At 31.2% G+C, this 22,078-nt stretch overlaps 1 protein-coding gene and 1 long non-coding RNA gene across 2 annotated transcripts in view; one reads left to right on the top strand and one right to left on the bottom strand.

The window, feature by feature from the left end:
* The window catches only part of LOC139482657 (KRR1 small subunit processome component homolog), a 29,020-nt gene extending 16,874 nt beyond the window's left edge, over positions 1-12,146 (bottom strand). Inside the window, exons 1-3 of the mRNA XM_071266653.1 lie at positions 11,995-12,146; positions 1,883-2,082; positions 417-551 (exon numbers count right to left, since the gene is read on the bottom strand). Coding sequence (XP_071122754.1) covers positions 417-551; positions 1,883-2,082; positions 11,995-12,007 — 348 coding nt within the window. The 5' untranslated portion in view covers positions 12,008-12,146. The remainder of the gene's footprint in view (positions 1-416; positions 552-1,882; positions 2,083-11,994) is intronic.
* Positions 12,107-22,078, top strand: part of LOC139482658 (uncharacterized) — a 27,915-nt gene continuing 17,943 nt past the window's right edge. The window contains exon 1 of the long non-coding RNA XR_011654905.1: positions 12,107-12,327. This is a non-coding gene — a long non-coding RNA (uncharacterized lncRNA). The remainder of the gene's footprint in view (positions 12,328-22,078) is intronic.

Here is a 22,078-nt window from a genome sequence, read left to right as displayed (position 1 = left end):
CTTATAATGCAAGCTGTTGTTTTTTTCATAACTTTTCTAAAGTAAATAATGTTTGTATAGAGTATGCTGGCAAATGTAATCTATACTACTAAAGGAAGAAAACGGTTTAATTGAGCTGAAACTCCTCTGAAACTGTACACAGTCGGATATATTTGTGATATGATGTATAAATGTCTCTCTACAATCTAAATTTGTCTTTGAACAACAGAAAACAGAATTTTGAGAAAATATCCAAATTCAGAGACCATTATCGATCTGTGCACATGCCTTTTTTTCCGTGCATGCTTGTGCATGCTCAGTCAATGGCGTGTATCTTTTAGCATTAGTTCTACCTCTGTCAAAACAACTGGATCTGAGTAGAAACTCTTCGAAAGGGAAGTCTAGGAAAATATTTCTATATTAAAAAACAACTCTACCTGTTCATAAGGGACGCTCCTGGCCAATAACTTGATTAGATCTCTTGCATTGACAATAGAATATGGATCCCAGGTTTTTCTGGTGGTAGATACAGACATACTTCCTTCTACTACATCTAATTCTGCCTTGATTTCCTGAAAAAGATAAATAACAATCACTTGATACTGGTGCGACTTAAAAATAAATACTATTATTCCATATTGCTAAAATATTAGTAGGTTTTTCTATATGAATGGGATTTTGAATAAGTACCGATTATCAGGTTATCTACATGTTGATATCGTAAAATATCAGCTGCGAGACATAATATGAAGCTTTTTGTCGAGTGAGCGTAGCGAAAGAGATCAAAAAGCCTTCATATAATGTCAAGCAGCTGATATTTTACAATATCAATATGCAGATAATCTGATAATCGATTTATCGGGCTATATTTGCGTGTTTCAGAAGTGTTTTCTTTGTTTCACCAGCACACAAAAGATGACTTGATAAGTTCGGGTCACAGTTATTAACGTCGGTTCAAACATTATGACGTCGCTGATATGTCCGGGTCAAAGTTATTAAGGCCGGGTCAACGTATTTGACGTCACAAAGACATGATACGGAATAATATTAAGAGCTGAACAGAGTGATATAGACAGTGGGACGACCGATAAATAATCATATTCACCTGTGGAAAAAGGATATTCACCGAGCAAAACGTCGAGTGCTTTTACGTGCATAACTTTGGTAAAAAACGTTTGATGTACAATTGGTTTTGGTAAATATTTTCCATTACATTTATTTCTCTCGGAATATGGAATAAAACATTTACTGTCTTTTGTTTCGGTAAATATGTGGTTTTATTGACTTTTGAAAAAAGTAATAATCACAGAGGCCAACGGAATATCAGTTTTTTTCAAAAAGTCAATAAAACCACATATTTACCGAAACAAAAGACAGTAATTGTATAATGTTTTTATTGCAATACTAAAATGGGAATTCATATGTAAATCAAAGTTCAGCACAATTTTTAAGAAAAGTTGGTTAAAATGCTAACTCATGCTTATGGGTAACATGATGATACATGTACATTTATCCTAAATTTATGAATCACTGCATCCATCTATAAGATATTTTTTAAATTTTTTTTTCAGTAGTCAGGCTTTTACAATCTCTTTACCATCACCATCTGACTATCAGATAAGGTGTAAAGGGTTTTGTTGAATAAAACAAATATCAAATACTTGACTTTATTTTATTGTAAATATACATTATATGAACATCAACTAACACTAACCACTAACAAAAAGTAGAAAAAACACATACATTGTACACACTCTCGTTGTACTTGCATTTACATAACATGCATTAATTTGTTTATTACAAAGAAAAATGTTATCTTTGTAAAGATCTACTCTTTATAAACTGAAGATATCCATTAAATTTCTTTTTCTTTTAAAAAGTCTATATTCTATTAAAAACTTACATAGTCCGCTAAAGTTTTCTTAACCAAAGGCCAACATTCTCTCAGGTACTTTTCTCTGTACTTTGGAAATAAAGTAGCAAAAGAACTCTCTGCCAGCATGCCATGTTTATTTTCTTCTTTTGTTATTCCTGGTTCTTTCCATCCTTTAGGAACTTCTAATAAACTGTCATTGTCAACATTTTTCTTTCCCCATTTTTTTTCTGGAATTGAAAAATCAGTTTCATAATTCATTGACATATATATTTGTCAACTACAATATTTTTCAAACAATTTATTAAATTTTTTTTTATTGCCAACAGCTGTTCTAACTATGTCAGAGCCTTCTCCTGTAAGTAAACTATTGATTGACCGGTCAAAATTGTTATCAATCTTTTTTTTATAAAATGTGGAGGTAAGTTTAGTTCCTTAAATGATCGACATTTTAAACCTTGTTACCTAGCATTATATTTGCTGTTAAATCGTGTATGTTGTGTCTAGGTAAATGCCTGTTAGGTATACTAAAATCAACTTTCATCTTTGATTTAGTATACAATCATGTGATCTATAAATTACATGTATCATCTCTTTTCACAAAATATGCACTAGAGTTACATCATACTGCATGATGTAACTCAGATGTCTTTAGTGCATATTTTGTGAATAGAGAAGGTAAGTTTTACATGCTTATTTGTATTTGCAAATTCACTCAACATCAGAGTAAAAAGTAGTAGCATTAGTACTAATCACAATCTTTAACTTCACTGTTCAGTTCTACAGCTTTAAGAAAACTTATTATTAGCTACAGTCAAATATTAGATAGAGTCACAATTCCATTGAAAAGAAAAAATACATAAATATTATGTACATTTGTATTATAGTTTTAAAGCAAAGAGTTGTAATTCTTTCTGACCCTTTCTATAATATACAAATAATTTATTAATTCAATTTGGTTCCAACAGACCCTCTATTCAGCAGCATTTTACAGAAACATAAACAATCTACAATATATTATCAAAATTGTCTGCAATTGACTAAAAAGCATTCTATGGATTACCAATATTTGTGAAAATGTTAATTAGTTTTTATACTAATGATGTACTTTTACAAATTTAAATTCATTGACAAGTCCTCCTTACAAAAATATATATAAAAAAGTAAACTTGGATTACCTGGATTTGTCTCCCTTTAATACTATTATTGCTAAAATGACTCCTGCAAGTCAAAAAGAGATGAAAGTATAGATCTGTTACTTTCTGAGGTGAAATTTCTATAATGTCAGTTGTAACCTTTCATAGTTCAACCATTGATTCAAAACTTTTTGGTGGATGGCATTTACGATTAAAACAATCCAGATGTTCACATTTTATAACGATACATATAGTATATGAAATATGAACTTATAACATACAATGAACCCAAAGTCGATGAAGTGGTTAATGTTGGAGGAAATAATCTTCTATTGGTGGGAGTATTTTATATATTTCCCTTGATAAATCATTTTATAATGTCAAATAATATTTATGTCACTAAGTACATGTTGTACATGTAATATCAGACAAAACAACAATTAATTACCTTTATTTCCGGTCTTCAAGTATAGTTCTCATTATTAGTAGTGTATTTTTTCTTTCCCACTTTCATTCATTTATTGTATTTTAAGGCCAGAAATGAAAGAAGACAATTTGGATGTTCATTTTATCTGATATATATTAATTGAAGAATTCATTAGGTCAGGTGTAAACAGGTAATATTTTTTTGTTTTCAGAACATCTCTTGACTTGTCAATACGGTATGGATGTGCATATATAAGCTTAATTTTTGAGCTGTAAATTAAAGGCTCAATTTTCTAAATGTATGATATTTTTACACTTGCACTTTATATTACACACAAAAGTGGCAGCAGACTTGGGGTAATTGTAATTGTAATCGTTAATCAGCTGTAATTGATTACAATTTTTCAAGTAATCAGTGTAATCATTAATCAGCCAAAAATCTGATTACATGTAATTTAATTTAATCAATTACTTTTCAAAATACCCTGTAATCATGATTACTTTTTGATTACATTCTGATTACAATGAAAAAATCTAAAATTGTGTTTTTGGTCATTAAATGAACCTCTTTGTTATTCATATTTGATAAATTTTAAACATACTAAAATGGTTTGGTTACTTTAAGCATGTCTACTTTAGTAAAAAAAATAAACTGTTACAGTATTGAAAAGTCACCATTAGCCTAAGCAGAGACATATAATACAATTATTTACCTTTTATCTTGGTAAAAGATATTGTACGTACATGTATATTCATCGTTTTATAATGATCTTCATATTAATATTTGATAATAACTGTTATATATTCAAGTAATACTTTTCTTTAACCCTGAATTATAATCTTTCGTTAATTTTTGTGATTTTTTTGAATTGACAGGTAGGAGACTAATTAAGGTTTGTTTTTATTGCAATTACCAATTCAGTATAGCTGTAGGGAAATATATATGATAAAAGATAAATCAGACATGAAAATTTATCTAATTAGCACAAACTAAATTAAAAGTTGGACAAATATGTTGTTTAATTTTTTTTTGTATTTGGACTGGACATGTAAAATGCAATGATTTTTAGTACTTACATATTGTTTACAATTTGATTAAACATTTCTATTAAAATTAAACATAGTTTTAACTGGTAACTTTATTTCATCCATATTTAAACTTCCATAAACTGCAACTTGGAATACATATAAATTATGAAAGAGGTCAGAAGACAAACAAAAAAACTCTTGATAATGATTATGATATATCTTTATTAAATTTAATTCAAAATAATTCAGAGATCATTGGTGATAAAGTGTAATGTATACATATATATATATATGTATATGTAGTAAAATTTGGTGTTTATTTAAATAGATGAAGTTTAATTTAAAGTTATCATTTTATAATTGAACCAAATAAAATACTTTCTCAAAAATGATATAGTTATATTGAACATTTATCATTCACATCATTCAAAATGTTTTGTTTTTTAAATCATTGTAATCAGATGTAATCATGATTACTTTGCCAATGTAATCATTAATTTAATCAGATACTTTCAGAAATGATGTAATCATTAATTTAATTTAATCGTACAAATGAAAAAGTAATTGTAATTTAATCAATTACATTGAAATTAATCGGACCCATCTCTGAGTGGCAGTGGGCTATTTTGTGAATTGAATAATCATGTTTATCTGTTGCTACACTTTTAATAATAATCCGACCTAATGACAATTTGTTTAATTTAATTAGATTAAAGAATCACAGACATTACAGAAGCAAAATATTAAGAGTAGAGAAAATTGAGCAATAACATTTAAACTTTTGATTATTAATCAACTTTTAAAATTACTAAACAAGAGAAAAACATTTAAAATTGCACATTAAAGTAACCCAATTAATTATTAACACATTAAGGAAGTTTATATTTAGAGAAACTACTCAGTGTTTTGCATTTGCGCCGATCTGCATTTCATTTGCGCCGGTTTTTTTCCCCCAGGTAAATTACAGGTGAATATATAGATATAAGAAGATGTAGTATAAGTGCTAATGAGACAACTCTCCATCAAAGTCCTGTTATTTTTCATTTATCATTATAGACCTCTTTGATTAGACACAAATGAAATGAATTGTCAATCATCATGATCATAACATGTATATATTTAACTGTTGTCCCATGCTCACAAAGGGGAGATGGAAGAAGGCATACAAGAAACATCTCCAGACCTTTTCCTTGACCGTTCTTTAGCCTCTGCCTTTTGGGCTCATTCTGTGTTTTGATAATAGTCAGACTACCAGAATCCTTGGTGACTCTGGCTTTACACGATTTTATGATACATTAGTAAGATACATGTATGTTGTTATTAGTAAGATATGTTGTTATGTTTCAAGACACTGAACTTCCAATATGTATGGCCGTCAATGATTAAAGAATTGACTCCTCGGCTCGTTTTAGCGTCCAATTTGTCCATCATGTTTACAACAAAGTTCCAGAACAATATGAATCAAAACTAACTAATTAAACAAAAGTGAACAACATTTATAACCAGATTTTATGGTATAATACATGTACAAGTATTAACTTACCTGTAAATCTAATTACCCGGTAGGAGAAAATATAAAATCGGCGCAGATGAAAGAATGATTTTTTTTTTAATCGGGGAAAATGTCATACGCCCAAACTACTGTATTTGCTAAAATTAATAAAAATTCAAATATACTCTTTATGATGCACCATATATATGCCAACCTCAGGGCGGTGTCATTTGCAACAGGTGACATCCCCCATGGATATTACTTGATTTATTTCACTTGACTGGATGGGGTATAACAGGTTCGCTTATTAAAGACCAGTCCATCTATAGACAGGAGTTTTGGGATAAACTTATCAATGAAGTGTCCAGTTATTTGTCCCATATTATACACTCAGTTCTTTCGTACATCTGTTTGGTGACACTGATAGGTTATTAGAAATCAATAATAATTATAATGGCTATCAACCTTATCGCACACATCTTCAAATAGACAGTCCTTATGCAAATTTTAAGCCCCGCCTGATCACTTGATATTACAGTGGTAATACTAATACATCTCTGCAAAAATATCACTGTTAAATATTTGAATCAGTCCGAAGATTAGTTGAAATATTTAACATTTTACACATTCTTGCACACAAAACTGCCCACTAGATTCTACCTCCTTCTAACAAGAGCTACAAGCACATGGGAAGAAAAAGGAAAGATAGAAGTCGACAAAAACGAAAACTAGAGGCTCTCAAGACTGAAGAGCCTGTGTTGCTCACCTTGGTCTACCTAAATATCAAACAAAGAACACTCTCTAACATTGTAGATGAGAACAGACCATGACAAAAATCTCTATTTTGTTGATCTGGTATTACTGATCTTTTAGTCTGTTTAGTTATCACTTATTGATAGATCTTGCCTTGCTGATCATTTTTTTGTATTTTTTAGTGTTTATTCATCATAATGAGGCATAACAGAAAAAATATGTTTCTCTCTAAACATGATAAATGCAAATATTTAAAAAATCTTAAAATATGTCATTTATGGGCAATAACTCTAATAATAATTTGTCTAACAGTTTCAACGTATACATGTATATGGACAATTGGTAGAGCTCATAATTCTGAACATTATTTTTCCTTTCAGATTTTCTCTATTTACAGATTCAAAAGTCAGCCATGTTGGTTGATAGGAAAGTTATCTGTCACAATTTTAACTACATTTTTGTAGATACATTTGTGCCTTAAGCCCCAGTCCCACTAGACCATGATCACTACACACTCACCGCGATCTAAAATAAATTCAGATTGTGGTGACGTCGCGGTATGAGCGGCATGAAAATGTAAATTTTCAATGCTTTCACGATGCTACTTCTTCCCATTACGCTTCTACAATGATCTAGCTACGATTACACCACGTTCTCACCGCACTTATTCTGCGACCTCACTACGCTTATCAAGATCTTTCTACACTTATCACTTTATCACTACCACCATACCACGAGTAATCCGATTGCAACACGATCTTACCACCCTTCTACTGTGATTATAGCACGTTCTTACCACAATTACACTATGTTCATACCGCGTTCTTAGCAATAACGTCAACAAAACCTGAAGAGATTTGATATATTTTATGTGAAATGACAATGAGAATGATGGTCGTAGTATGAACGTAATGAGGTTGTAAGAAGAGTGTGATGAGGACTGAAAGGGCATGCTAGAATCGTACTGTGGTCTTGAACAGTGTTGTGTAAACGTGGTATGGTCATAGAGGAAGCGTAGTTGGGTCGCGGTGAGAACATGATGGTCGTAGTGATGTCGTAATAATGTTGCTGTGAGATCCTAGTGCAGTCTCTACGAATAGAAGCATGCTGTCGCTAAGCTCTTGCTACGATGGCACAGCAACCTTTGCGATCTTACCACTACCTTAGTGCGCTCTCAGTACGCTTCTACTACGACCTGATTGCAACACGACCGCACCACAATTGTTTTGAACATGTTCAAAGTTGGCCATGCTCATCACGATCTCGAAGACCTCAGCACAACCGTGATACGACCTTACTGTGATCTACATGATCGTACTACAATTTTTTTACAGATCGTAGTGTGATCGTGGCCTAGTGGGACTGCGGTATTAATGATGATTGTGGCCAAGTTAAATTTGTCTCAGTCAGTCAGTAGTTTCAGAGAAGATCTATGAAAAAGATTACAAAAATTTACAAAAAGTTGTTAAAAAGAAGTAAGTTTGGTAAGGGCCCTATCTGGCCCCAATTATAAAGTTCATAGTTACAAGACAATAAACGTTTTAATTTGCCTTAATGACGTGTGAGAAGGTTAAAAAGTAAAATTGAGAATGGAAATGGGGAATGTGTCAAAGAGACAACAAAGACCTGTTTTTGTCAAAGTTTAATTCTAACACGTTGATTTTTACATTCCAAAAAGGTCAAGATAAGGGATTTTGGTGAAATTTGACAAAATCAGCTGGATTTCAACCAAATTAAGGACCAGGAAACATAGAGCGCAGGTGTCGACAAACTTGATATTCAAATAAGACATGTGAAATGTCTTCACAATCATTTTTTTAAAAGATCTTTGTTGTCGACGTATGCGCTCTATGTTTCCTGTCCAATAATCTATGGAAATTTACCTGTTTTCATTGATTTTTTCGTAAAAAATCAATATGAGTACAACTTGTGGCGTCATAATGAAACGCAGAAACGTTATATTTTCAACAAAATGGCTTATTTCCTATCTAGTCACTATATTACGATGGCCGAAGTGAGCCGACAAAAATGCTATTTAAAAAACTTGTATAGTACTGTACAGACAGTTTGTACAATGTACTATCTTGTTGTTTTACTTCCGGGTAAAAAGATAGTACTTTGTACAGAAAGTTTGTACAATGTACTATCTTGTTGTTTTACTTCCAGGTAAAAAGATAGTACTCTGTACAGAAAGTTTGTACAATGTACTATCTTCTTGTTTTACTTCCGGGTAAAAGATAGTACTCTGTACAGACAAGTTTGTACAGTGCACTATCTTTTTATGGGATCAGGAAATAATAGGTACGGCAATTAATTGGTGCAGTTCCTTCACCGGAAATCTGTGACATGTTCGAAATATTTAATCAAATTATTTATGCATTTCAATATAGAGAAAAAAAATAGTCTATCATGGCAAATATAGAGGCGATGGATTTATAATATATAACGGAACATATCAGGGAACATCAGATGAAATAATAGATTTTTTTCGTCTAGCAAATAATTAAAACCCCTAATTAAAATCAAAAACGATCAAATGTCGTTCTTAGATGTTGATGTATTTAAAGGTCAAAGATTTACAACATATAACATTCTTGACCTTGAAATTCAAAGTAATTTTTAAGACACAAATTATTATCTGTTTCTGGACAGAAATAACTGTCACTCACAGCATGTATTCAGAGGATTTATTAAAGGTAAAGCAATGCGGCAAACTAGAAACACAATTGACCATAACAAATTAATAAAAAAATCTTAACTAATTTCAAAGTGAAATTATTAGATAGGGGTTATGATAACGTGGAGAAAGATGATAGTATCACTGATGCTTTATCAATTGACCGTACTGATTTATTACAACAAAAGAAATCAGAAGAAAACAATATATTCCGTAAGTTTTTATAACTAAATATTATAATCCATATATACATAAAATAAAGAAACGTGTAATGAAACACTGGCATTTATTACAGTTTGACGAAGATTGTGTACAAGTATTCAAAATAGCACCAATAGTTGCGTATAGCAAACATAAAAGTATTGGGGATATGCTTAGTATATCAAAGTTAAAGACTTTATTCAAATTGACAGTTGGATCCCTGATGATGGTAGATCTGTCATAACTTGTCTGTACAGAGTACTATCTTTTTACCCAGAAGTAAAAAACAAGATAGTACATTGTTCAAACTTTCTGTACAGAGTACCATCTTTTTACCGGAAGTAAAACACAAGATTGTACATTGTACAAACTTTCTGTACAGAGTACTATCATTTTACCAGGAAGTAAAACAACAGGATAGTACATTGTACAAACTTTCTGTACAGAGTACTATCTTTTAATCAGGAAGTAAAACAACAAGAAAGTATTATGTACAAACTGTCTATACAGTACTATACAAAGTTTAAATAGTATTTTTGTCGGCTCACTTCGGCCATCGTACTATATTAGCTTCGATTCATGTATGATTTGTTGTGATATTGGTCAATAAATCCAAATTTGAAATTTACGCTAAAAAAGGGGGCCATTTTAAGACCTTACCGAACATACTCCTTTATTATGAAGGGCAATAACTCCTAAAGGGTATCAATCAATCATTTTGGTCATGTAGATCTTATTTTGTTGAACAATTTTGCTGTAAACAGTTTATCTCTTTCTATTATAATTCAAAATAATAAGCAAAAACTGTAAAATTGCCATAAAATTACCATTTCTGAGGCAGCAACTCATCAATAGATTTGCGACAGAAAATTTCAGCATTTTCAGGGCAAATGGGTCTTGACCAGATGAACATTTTCATTCTGTCAGATTTGCTTGAAATGCTTTAGTTTCAGAGATATAAGCCAATCAAATTGCTTGAAAGCACTGAACTGTAAAGATTGCTTCCATTTATTAGTGGGAAGTAAAATTAAATATTGCATTGGTTGTAGTTGATTTAACAGCTATTCTAGACAAAGGAAGATAACTCCAATTTTTAAAGATGAGGTAAACAATGACTTAATTTATATTTTTTTAGAACAGATATTACATTCCTGCACCTTGCAAAAGTTATGTAATTTTCTTAACAAGTGTAACATCATTTTGTGCCTTGAATATCTGAGCATATATTACATTGATAAATTTTTGAAAATGTTCATGAAAAGGATGTATAGAATGTTATGATCAATGCACTATACTTTGTGTTTCAAAAAAGGTGGTGATAAGCCTTGGAACATATTAGCCCAACTTGGCCCAGTAGTTCATGGAGTTTCAGATGAGGACGTATTATGTTAGTTATACGTCCTTGTTTCAGAGGAAAAGATTTTAGTAAAAAATTTGATTTAGTTATCAATGATATTGACATATTTCATTGTTTACCTCATTTATAAAATTACGTAAAGGTGTGAAAAGTTGACTTTAAAGGGCAATGATTCTTTATAGCGACAATTGACCATTTTGGTCATGTTAACCTATTTGTAGACCTATTTTTGCTGAACAATTTTGCTGTTTACAGTTTATCTTTATCTATTATAGTATTCAAGGTAATAAACAATTAATTTTTATGGCGAACGAAGCTGGATACAACCGTAGAGGGTTAACCCTGAACAGTTGGGTCAATGACATAAAACATAAAACTCTGAGACTACTATAGTAATACTTGTTAAATGGTTATGGTAGTCTCATCAGTTATACTGCATAAATAGACTGAAGAGATCATTTGGTTCACAAATATCAATAAAGATGAATACATTAAATTCCAGTATCCTATTACATGTAACTTGTGGATATGTTAACATTTTTTAAAAACTAATCCGTTAAGGAAACACAGCTAGCTGTGTGTGCTCCAACACTGGAGGGATTTACATAAAGAAGAAGAAGAAGTATGCAAATCAAGGGGGAAATAATTAATTGGTTGTGGCGAATTATACAAATATTTGGCAATTTTTTTCATCAAACATAACAAGATAATCATGATAAAATATTCTGTTCAAATAATAAACATTATGCAACTAGACAACAATAAGAAACAATATAAATCAGGGAAAATGAACATCAGTTTTGAATGCTGCAAATGCTGCAAGATCAATATATTTGTCATATACATTATATGTAACCACATTATCATAACTTTAAACGAGGGTACATAACAAGATAACTAAATCTGGTGCACAAAATTTTGAGTCCATGCCATGGCCATGCATGTATTATTTTTTTATATATTATTTATAAACAAATGTCCAGATTTCAACTGTTGCAGTGTTGGGAAATAACATATTGGGACCCGCAGTTGGTACAGAAAGATGGATAAATAGTTATGACTTGTGCAAACCTTGTCTTTCCATGGTTTGTTTAAAATATCAAAGGAATTGTTTTCTTTTTTCTCCTCACGTTGTTTCTACTTTCAATTTAGTACAAGGATTATTTCCCCTGGATTGATCTTAATCATTGTTGCGTTTGTTAACGGAGAAAAGCTACTTTTTAAATGAAGAAATTGTATTGCTTGATCATGTGATTACTCATTTTTTTCCAGTTTGCAGTTGTGTATTATCCAGATTATACTGGTTATTTCCACACATATCGTGGCTACAGCATTACATTATTGAATGAAATATTTTTTGTGAAATGAAGGTCATTCTTTATCATGTTTATAAAAATTTGTTTGGTAAGTATGTATTATGATTAGAAAAAAATGGGTATCAGCTGTTTCCAATCACTCTTCGACTTCTTCTAATATATGAATAAACTCCTGGGAAGGAGTTTTAAAATCCCGTTCTCGGCCCTATGATATTTATCAGTATTTGAAATAAAAGATCCCATGGCTACATATAAGGCACAAAATGTGCACCATAATTCAGTTACCTTGTTTTGTAACCCCCATTGACATAATGGTTACATTGGTTACATTGGTTACACTCATACAAACTATCATAAATCATCATATTCAGAAATTCTCAAATCCTGGTACATTTGTAACCTCCACTGACCTAGTGGTTACATTGGTTACACTGGTTACACACATGCAAGAATCCCTTTTAGCCATCTTGTTACCATGGCAACCCCATTATTAATGGCTGTGAGGTTACATTAGTTATTTAGGTTACAATGATTTAGGGTTACAATGGTTACATGCATGGAGAATCAGGTTACAATGGTTACATGTATAGGGAATCAGGTTACAATGGTTACATACATGGAGAATTTGGTTTCAATGGTTACATGCATGGAGAAATAGGTTACAATGGTTACATGTATGGGAAAATCAGGTTACAATGGTTACATGCATGGAGAATCAGGTTACAATGGTTACATACATGGGGAATCGGGTTACAATGGTTACATACATGGAGAATTTGGTTACAATGGTTACATGCATGGAGAAATAGGTTACAATGGTTACATGCATGGAGAAATAGGTTACAATGGTTACATGTATGGGAAAATCAGGTTACAATGGTTACATGCATGGAGAATCAGGTTACAATGGTTACATAAATGGGGAATCGGGTTACAATGGTTACATACATGGAGAATTTGGTTACAATGGTTACATACATGGAGAAATAGGTTACAATGGTTACATGTATGGGAAAATCAGGTTGCAATGGTTACATGCATGGAGAATCAGGTTACAATGGTTACATACATGGGAAAGTCGGGTTACATTGGTTACATGCATGGAGAATCAGGTTACAATGGTTACATACATGGGGAATCGGGTTACAATGGTTACATACATGGAGAATTTGGTTACAATGGTTACATGCATGGAGAAATAGGTTACAATGGTTACATGTATGGGAAAATCAGGTTGCAATGGTTACATGCATGGAGAATCAGGTTACAATGGTTACATACATGGGAAAGTCGGGTTACAATGGTTACATGCATGGAGAATCAGGTTACAATGTTTACATACATGCCTGGGGAATCAGGTTACAATTGTTACATTCATTGGGAAGTCAGGTTACAATGTAGGTTGGTATAAAACTATGTCCACCATGATGGCCCTATGTGTCCATCATTATACTCCCTGTTGCTAATTAATACACAAGGTATTAATCAAAAACTAGTCAAGGATAAAGGGAAATCATGACTGCATTGAAGTGTTAAAATTACATAACCTACAGGTAAAGTGTCTCAGGTAAAATATGTGTTTGTCAAATTTAATTACTGTGATTATGAACAGAAAAATAAAAAAATAAAATGAAATAATACAACTAGATGAACCAGAGACATATAAAACACATATAGCCTTATAACATTTTTTTTTAAATGTCTTGTGACTTTGTTTTGATGTTAAATTTTTTTTTTAACTTCTATCAATTTATGTTATTTTTTAAAAGTACTTTTTGACAACTGAAGATTAAATGAATGTCATCGTCATATATAATGCAAACTTTCACAATACCTGTCTTTTTCTATTGAAAAGGTGTTTCTAAAATCAATTTTCTAAATTCAAAATTGTTTATACTAAGAGAGACGGATCTGCATTTAACATTGTTCAACAAATGTTTTAAGATAATATCTTTAGGACTTATTTTAAATATAATTTAGGCAATTCATTATTTCTCTATTGAATAAATATATTCAACATATATTTATTACAGCAAAATTTGATAATATTTTGTATTGTCATATATCTGAGACTACTAGACAAGTATCTTTAAATAGTCTAAATCATTCAAGTCCCTGCAGTTATTACAATGTATTAACTTTATCTAAAATGTCTGGTTTTAAGTGAAATATTCTTGTCAAATGTATACAAGATTATATGAATGTAGGACAGAGAGTCACAGCTCAAAATTTCACGGACAAAAAGTCACAATTCAGTTTTGAGATTATTTTTCTTTGAATAAGAAAACACTTCAAAAAAAAATTTGTATTGCCTTGAAGTTTAATATATGAAGCAACTTTGTAATTAAAATGTATTTAATAAATGTCATTAATAATTATCAAATAATTGTTTATATGAAAAAAAAATGCCAAAGTGACTTGGTACTTAAATTGGTTCATTTTGCCAATAAATATATCCTTTGCATGTTTAAAATTTAATACATTTTCATTATCAATGTGTATATATATGTATCATGCCAGTCCAGCAGTTTCAACAATATAATACACAGAGAGAAAAAAAATGATTTTATCAATCTAATTAAAATATTTTACTTAGATTGTGATTTTATTAATAGACCATAAAAATGTCACAATCTATAGACATGGTAGAAGTGTATTTATTTTTTCTGAAGACAAATTTTGGTTATTAACTGACAGATATTAGCCAAACTGACGATAATATACTGGATTTTCAATTGTTTTAAAAAGCAACAAAATTTTTCATTAACTAGTTTCTTTTCATAATGCAATTAAGATTCACTTTATTCTGAGAGCTAAGAAAATTTTTCAATATGATAAAAAAAAATAATGAGCGATAACAAAAATTAATGAGCATTTATACAAATTTGATATTCAACTGCAATATCTATTAACTGTTTAAACTGTTTATTCAAAAAGCACTCGGACGCAGATTTCCTGGCACGGATTTCCTGCATAACAGGAGCTACAAAGAATGTAGGACAGAAAGTCACAGGACAAAAAGTAATAGACAAAAAGTCACGGACAATAAGTGACAGGACAAAAAGTCACAATTATTTTTTTCTGGCTATTTTCTTTGAATAAAAAACGCTTATTTCTACAAAAATATTTTGGTATTTTTTTTTGACTGTTGTATATAAACCAACTTTGTAAACAAAATTTATCCAAAAAATATCAAAGATGATTAAATAATTGTTAAAAAAACAAAATGTGAAAGTGGCTTGACACTTTAATGGCTTCATTGTGCCAATAAATATATCCTTTGCATGATTTTTATTAAATAAATAATCATTTTTCAAGTATAATGACACATTTCCTAAACTAATATGAATATATGAATTAAAAAGTGAATACATCACTTACATATTCAAACAATTGGCAACAAATTATTTGTGACCTTTTGTCATGTGACCTCTTCGTTCTATCTTTGTGACTTTATGTCCTGTGACATTTTGTTCTGTGACTTTCTGTCCATTTACTGAGACAAATACACATAAATTTACAAATAACATAGATAGCGAAATGAGTAGAATACATAAAATGAAACAGTAAAAATATTTTTTTAACAAAACAAAATATATACTAAATCTTTTGACCAGATCGCAAAAAGTCTGTGCAATCTGTAAAGTTTAAATAACCATGTGATCAATATATTTAGATATGTGCATTAGGTTGGTTCTAGAACACCCAGACAAAGTCCTAGAAATATTCCTTATTATTCCCAAAACTCAAACTAAATACTTATATACAATCTTTGTTAATAGCTAGAAGTATCTTATTCATCAAATTTGTCTGAAATTTACTGAAATAATTTAACACAATTAAATTTTTAACAACAATTGAGGAATATACTTTATTTATTTAATTCATTTGTTATAATAGTTTAATATTGTTTTACCTTTTTTACTATTTAGTTTATGCCTCATTTGTTGTTTTTATTTTGACTTGGGACATCGTAACTGTTACAACTATCATCCTAAGACCCCAAAATTCAAACATATCTTATCTTAGAAGACTTTCTTAAGACTAATTTTAAAAGATGTGTCCTAAGACCAATACATGTATACCATGTATACAGGTTGAACAGATATATGTATATGAAACCACAGCACAGGGAATCTGATGTTTTAGCGCCAAAGAAGTAGCCTTTTAAGCACCAGACATTTAAACCCATTTTAGTGAAAATTAAAAATGTCAATGACCATTTTAGAGAAATATTTTGACCCATTCTAATAAATAATGTATGATCAATATAAAAAACTTCAATAGACTCAAGACAGCACTATAAAACATATCTTGTCCATTAAAATACAGCACTAATAGTCTAAAAGATTAATTCAAATGTTAAAAGTCTGTTCTACCCTGATATTTATATATCCTATGAGAAAGTACATAATGGGCTCTGCATGAATATACTCCCTGTACAATACTATTCATAGAATTGCATACGGAACTGTTCTTTCTCTTTATTTTGTCTAGAATGTGGTGCACATTCCTGTATACTTTGTAATTTTAATAATAATAATCAAGGAAAATGAAAATAGCTGGGTGACAACTATAAAATTGCTCATTATAATGGGCATGGAAAGACTCTGGACCATTAATTGGTTGCTTTGAATTACACTGCCCAAAGCTTAAGTAGGAATATAGAATCTTCAGTTCTTCCCAGTTTCTTCTAAGAGATAATCTGCGAATTCGATACATCTCTTATTGTATTTCCATGATGAACATATAAACGTTAAACCAGTATAAATTATTGTTCATGGTTATAGTGAGGCTAGTATTATTCAACCAGGGTCAGCTTTCGCTAAAATGGACTATCCAAAATACAGAACAGAGTAATCACACGCAAAAATGGGCTCTAATGTAGGCGCTAAAATATTCCCTAGTAGTCTTTTTTTTCTCTTGCTAAAATGTCCTGTGCCCAAGTCTGTATTATGTGATTATGTTCCAGACCGTATGAGTATTTGGACCGTACGCGTACGGTCTGGACCGTATGCATATATTTTCAAAATACGCATACGATCGGACCGTACGCGTACGGTCTGACTAATATTAAGAAGTTGGTCACGTTTATCAGATACAAATGTATATAACAGATCAACATGGCTTCGTTACATCTCAAATTAATGTAAAAAGTTCAATAGTAATTGAAATAAAACAAAATAATGTTATAACTATTTTAAAAAATCACGTTTATTTAATCTGTTAATCTCCTGTATTTAGCATGTCAGTAATTCATATATTGAAGCCAAGTATGCTAATTAAAATTGAAGTTATCGGAAGTAAACTTAGAGTGGGAGGACAATCGTTTTAGAATATTAAGGAACTTTACAAAAAAAAAAATGCAAAGCAACGTGCATGAACAAATTATGTTACTGTAAAAAAAATATGACGTTCTTTGTGGATTTCAGTGTCACCTTGTATGAGTACCAAAATAGGAATCACAGATATAAAAATAAACACATATTTAATTTCAATTGTTCGCTTAATCATTTCATCCAAATACATGTAATAAAATCAATTTATATAACTAAAAATAATGATTTTGATAAATATTTGTTTAAATTTAACCAATATGATCCCAAAACATCAGCTGGACCGTACGCGTATGGTCGGACCGTACGAGTAAACGTATACGGTCCGGACCGTACGCGTACGGTCCAAATACTCATATGGTCTGGAACAGTTATAAGCATTGTGACTGTATAAGTTTCATAACATTTGGTTGAGGCAAACTACTGTTAGAGAACGGAAAAAACTTGGAATTAAATGCTAACAAATTTGGATTTTATGTTACTAGGGGGATGCCTTATTTGTAACCCCAAGCCATTCAGTGAAGTCAATAACTACCATCATGACCATTAAATTTTCAATTGTTTATTGGATATGGTCAGTGTGTATTTATGTCTCTGATATGGTTGATTGAACATGATAATTTGCAATTTGCACAAAGTCATCAGTCATGTGTAATGTGCTGATTATAAAGTTATTTACTGTGCCTAACCGATCACCTTTGGGGTATTATAATACCTACAGTGTTACCTGGATAAAAAAATTGTCAACACAATTTGTCCATTTAAACTGTACAATAGGTTTTGTGAGAGATTATCAATAGGTGGTCATTTAACTACCTGTAGATTTTACCTGGTTGTTTTTTGCCCTAAATTTTTTTTTCAGGTAGTTAAATGACCACCTATTGATAATCTCTCACAAAACCTATTGTACAGTTTAAATGGACAAATTGTGTTGACAATTTTTTATCCAGGTAACACTGTAGGTATTATAATACCCCAAAGGTGATCGGTTAGGCACAGTAATTACAAAGTCATAATATCTGTAAATACCAAACTTTTTATTTATGGTTTTATATGCTTATCTTTTCTTACATCATATAATAGAATGTAATAGAATAGAATAGTATAGAATATTTTTATTTCCCAAATTACAGGGCCCATAAAGGGCATAAAATCAGATACAATTGATTTACATAATTGGTAACAACAACAATAATAGTCAAATGTAAATATATATTAAGTATATATAAGCATTGGGCAGAAGCAGAACCAAAACCACATATATATTGTGAATAATTAAAAGAATGAAATTACATTATATGCATTCATTCTCAAATCGTTTACTAGTACTTGACTTATATTCAATATGTATACCTGATCCCCTTAATTCAAAACGGTCACAAATATAATTTTTCCATATTAAGAGTTAAATTTTCTTGGGTAAGAGCCATGGCAATTTATAAGATTTATTTAAATTTTTTTAAATTATAACAATTGTGAGAAATGTATTTAAAAAATCTTCCCTCTGAATATCAAAAAGAGGGCATTCTAACAAAAAATAAAGCTCATCGTCAACTTCACCAATTGAGCAATTTGAACAAAGACACTCAGATCTTTCTCAAATGTTTTCATATATGCACTCTGTGCTTCTAAAACACTGATTTATGGTAATTAGTTTTAAAACTTTGTTTCTAGTGCAACAAGACAAGTCCTTTGCTGTATTTGTAAGCACCAATTACTACCAAAACATTCTCAAGTCCCATCGATCTTGTTTAACCAGCTACTAGTATGTTTAAAAGTGTCGGATCCAGACATTTTCATAAGTGGGGACCACTGACTGCCTAAGATGGGCCCACTCCAGTCATGCTTCAGTGATTCCCTATATCATCAACCATTTTTATCCCAGAAAAGTGTGGCCCTGGCCCCTAAAAACCACTCTAAATCCGCCTCTGAAGTCCCAGTTTCTTCTAAAATTTCCAAAATAGAATCCTGTGACTTTCTTTCCTGCATTCTTAAAGGATTAAAGGAGATTGCATTCATGCTATAAATTAAAATTATTTAATGCGGTCTTCTTAACTTTCAGCTTACAGCTAACAATTCTACCATACAACAAATATAGTTGACCTATTGCTTATATTTAAAGAAAAACAGACCAAAACACAAAAACTTAACACTGAGCAATGAACTGTGAAAATAAGGTCAAGGTCAAATAAAACCTGCGCTACTGACATATAAATCATAAAATATTTCATACACCAAATCTAGTTAATCTATTGCATATAGCATTAGAAAAAAAATACCAAAACTCAATTAAAAACTTTAACTTTGACCACTGAGCCATGAAAATGAGGTCAAGGTCAGATGACACCTGTCAGCTAGACATGTACACCATACAATCATTCTATATACACCAAATAGTAGACCTAATACATACAGCATAAGTAATACAGACCAAAACACAACAACTTAACTATAACCACTGAACCATGAAAATGAGGTCAAGAACATTGGACATGTGACTGACGGAAACTTCCTAACATGAGGCATCTATATACCAAGTATGATGCTTCCAGGTCTTCCACCTTTTAAAATATTAAGCTTTTAAGCACTTAGCTAACGCCGCCGCCGGATCACTATCCCTATAAAAATTAACAATTACAGAGAGGCAAAGACATTGATTATCGTATCAACCACTTCTTCAACAATCTGTTTATTCTTGTTGAATTTCACATGTGTATAACATATTTATAGTTTTGATATAAATTAAACAAATTAAAATTTCATTATAATGTCTTTAAACCTTTCAATATAAAGGGTATGGTTTTATTTTAGGACTAACCATTTTTTAGGGTTTATTTTAATACAAAGGTTTTTTTTCAATAAATACGTACATGAATACAAGGACACACTCTAATTTTAATTCAATAATTTTGATATTAATTATATTTATTTTTCTAACCTATTTGCATGATTTGATTTACATTTGAACATGTCAATTGCATGTTGAAAAAATTTATAACTTTCCATTTGAAACAAATAATTATATAGATATATATGCCATGCAAATATGAAATATGAAATGACAGAAACATATAATTCATATATTATATGTCTCTAGAATAGACATTATGTAAGATGTAAACATTTATAAATTAGGTATTAATCTGAGTTTGAATTATAAGTAATAAACAAGGTTAAGATTGTAAGTTATACACAGAGTTTAAATAATATGTAATAAACAGAGTTTGGACTGTAGGTTATAAACAGAGTTTAAATTATAAGTAATAAACAAATTGATATAATCAATCCATTCACGTCTCAGTCCTTACAGCTGAACGGACGTGCTGGGTCAGCTCTCCTTTACCCGCTATCTTCGATGAGGGTTTATTGCTAGATGGTCAACGACATACTACTAAGATGACAGAAACCAATCCATGCCGTACAGAGAGACGTAGTAGTTGGCGTACCCGCGTTAACATGCCTCCAAAACCATTGTCTATTATGGGGAGTGTCATGCCGATTAACGTCCGAGGGCTGTATCCTAGGCTGTTGGGTGATACGACCTTCATTTTCCTGCCTCACGGCTTGGGTCCTGATAACGCTTCCTGTCATCTTTAGAACTACGTCCACGATTCATCTACCAGTACTCCATCATCGAGGCTAGCGGGCTGCCAAGCTGACCAAACTGGCCCTGAAAGCAGCCGTTGTGAAGAAGTAAAATCCAAAATAGTAAACAAACCAAAATCAACTCACCAAAACCAAGATGGCGGCCTCCATTCGGCGTCCTTACTACCTGTTCCTGACCCACGGCAGAAATTATTCAAACGCTCACCAATCGCCTTCGGGCACCGAGCCGACCGTGCGAGGGCTGTATAGCCAGTCAAGGTCGTTAAACACTTCCATTTGTTGTATTGATATAATGTTACATTGGGGAAGATGTTTATTAATTCATTAATTTTAAGGCAAGTTTAAAAATTGAATAGCATTATATAAAAAAGTTTGACTAAAATAATGAGTAGAAGATGTTGTTTCAGGTTTTTTTACTGTTCAAGATTAACAACCAGCATATTGTTAATTTTTTTTGGATGATCATTGTCAACACAAAAAAAACACCGTCATAATCAATTAACATTTATCATGTTTATGAATTCAGATAAAACACTGAAATTCAAAAGAATGTTCCCAGGCTAAATGTGATTCCGTAATTGGTCTTGACATGAACATTAACAAAGTCCTTCTACTAAGGGAGTTTAACAACTTGACTAAGTTGGTCCTGAGACTACTGTGTTATACTTAGTCTCTGAGGTCTGTCGCAGAATTTTTTTTTTTTTTATTTTACTCACAGAAGACACCAAGTCAGTTCAGATTGTACGTGCATAAGACATTTTCAAACAGATTTATCATAAAGTATAAAATATGTCAGGACAATAACAGACTTTTAAGTTATGACCTTGAAAAGCACATTTAGAGTATGTTGAGACAAATGGTAAACGGACAGAAAGTCACAGGACAAAAAGTCACAGG

The sequence above is a fragment of the Mytilus edulis genome, chromosome 7 (genome assembly GCF_963676685.1).
Source record: "Mytilus edulis chromosome 7, xbMytEdul2.2, whole genome shotgun sequence".
Classification (NCBI taxonomy): Eukaryota; Metazoa; Mollusca; class Bivalvia; order Mytilida; family Mytilidae; genus Mytilus; species Mytilus edulis.
The sequence above is the reverse complement of the archived record's forward strand: the minus strand, read 5'-3'. Positions and strand labels throughout refer to the sequence as shown.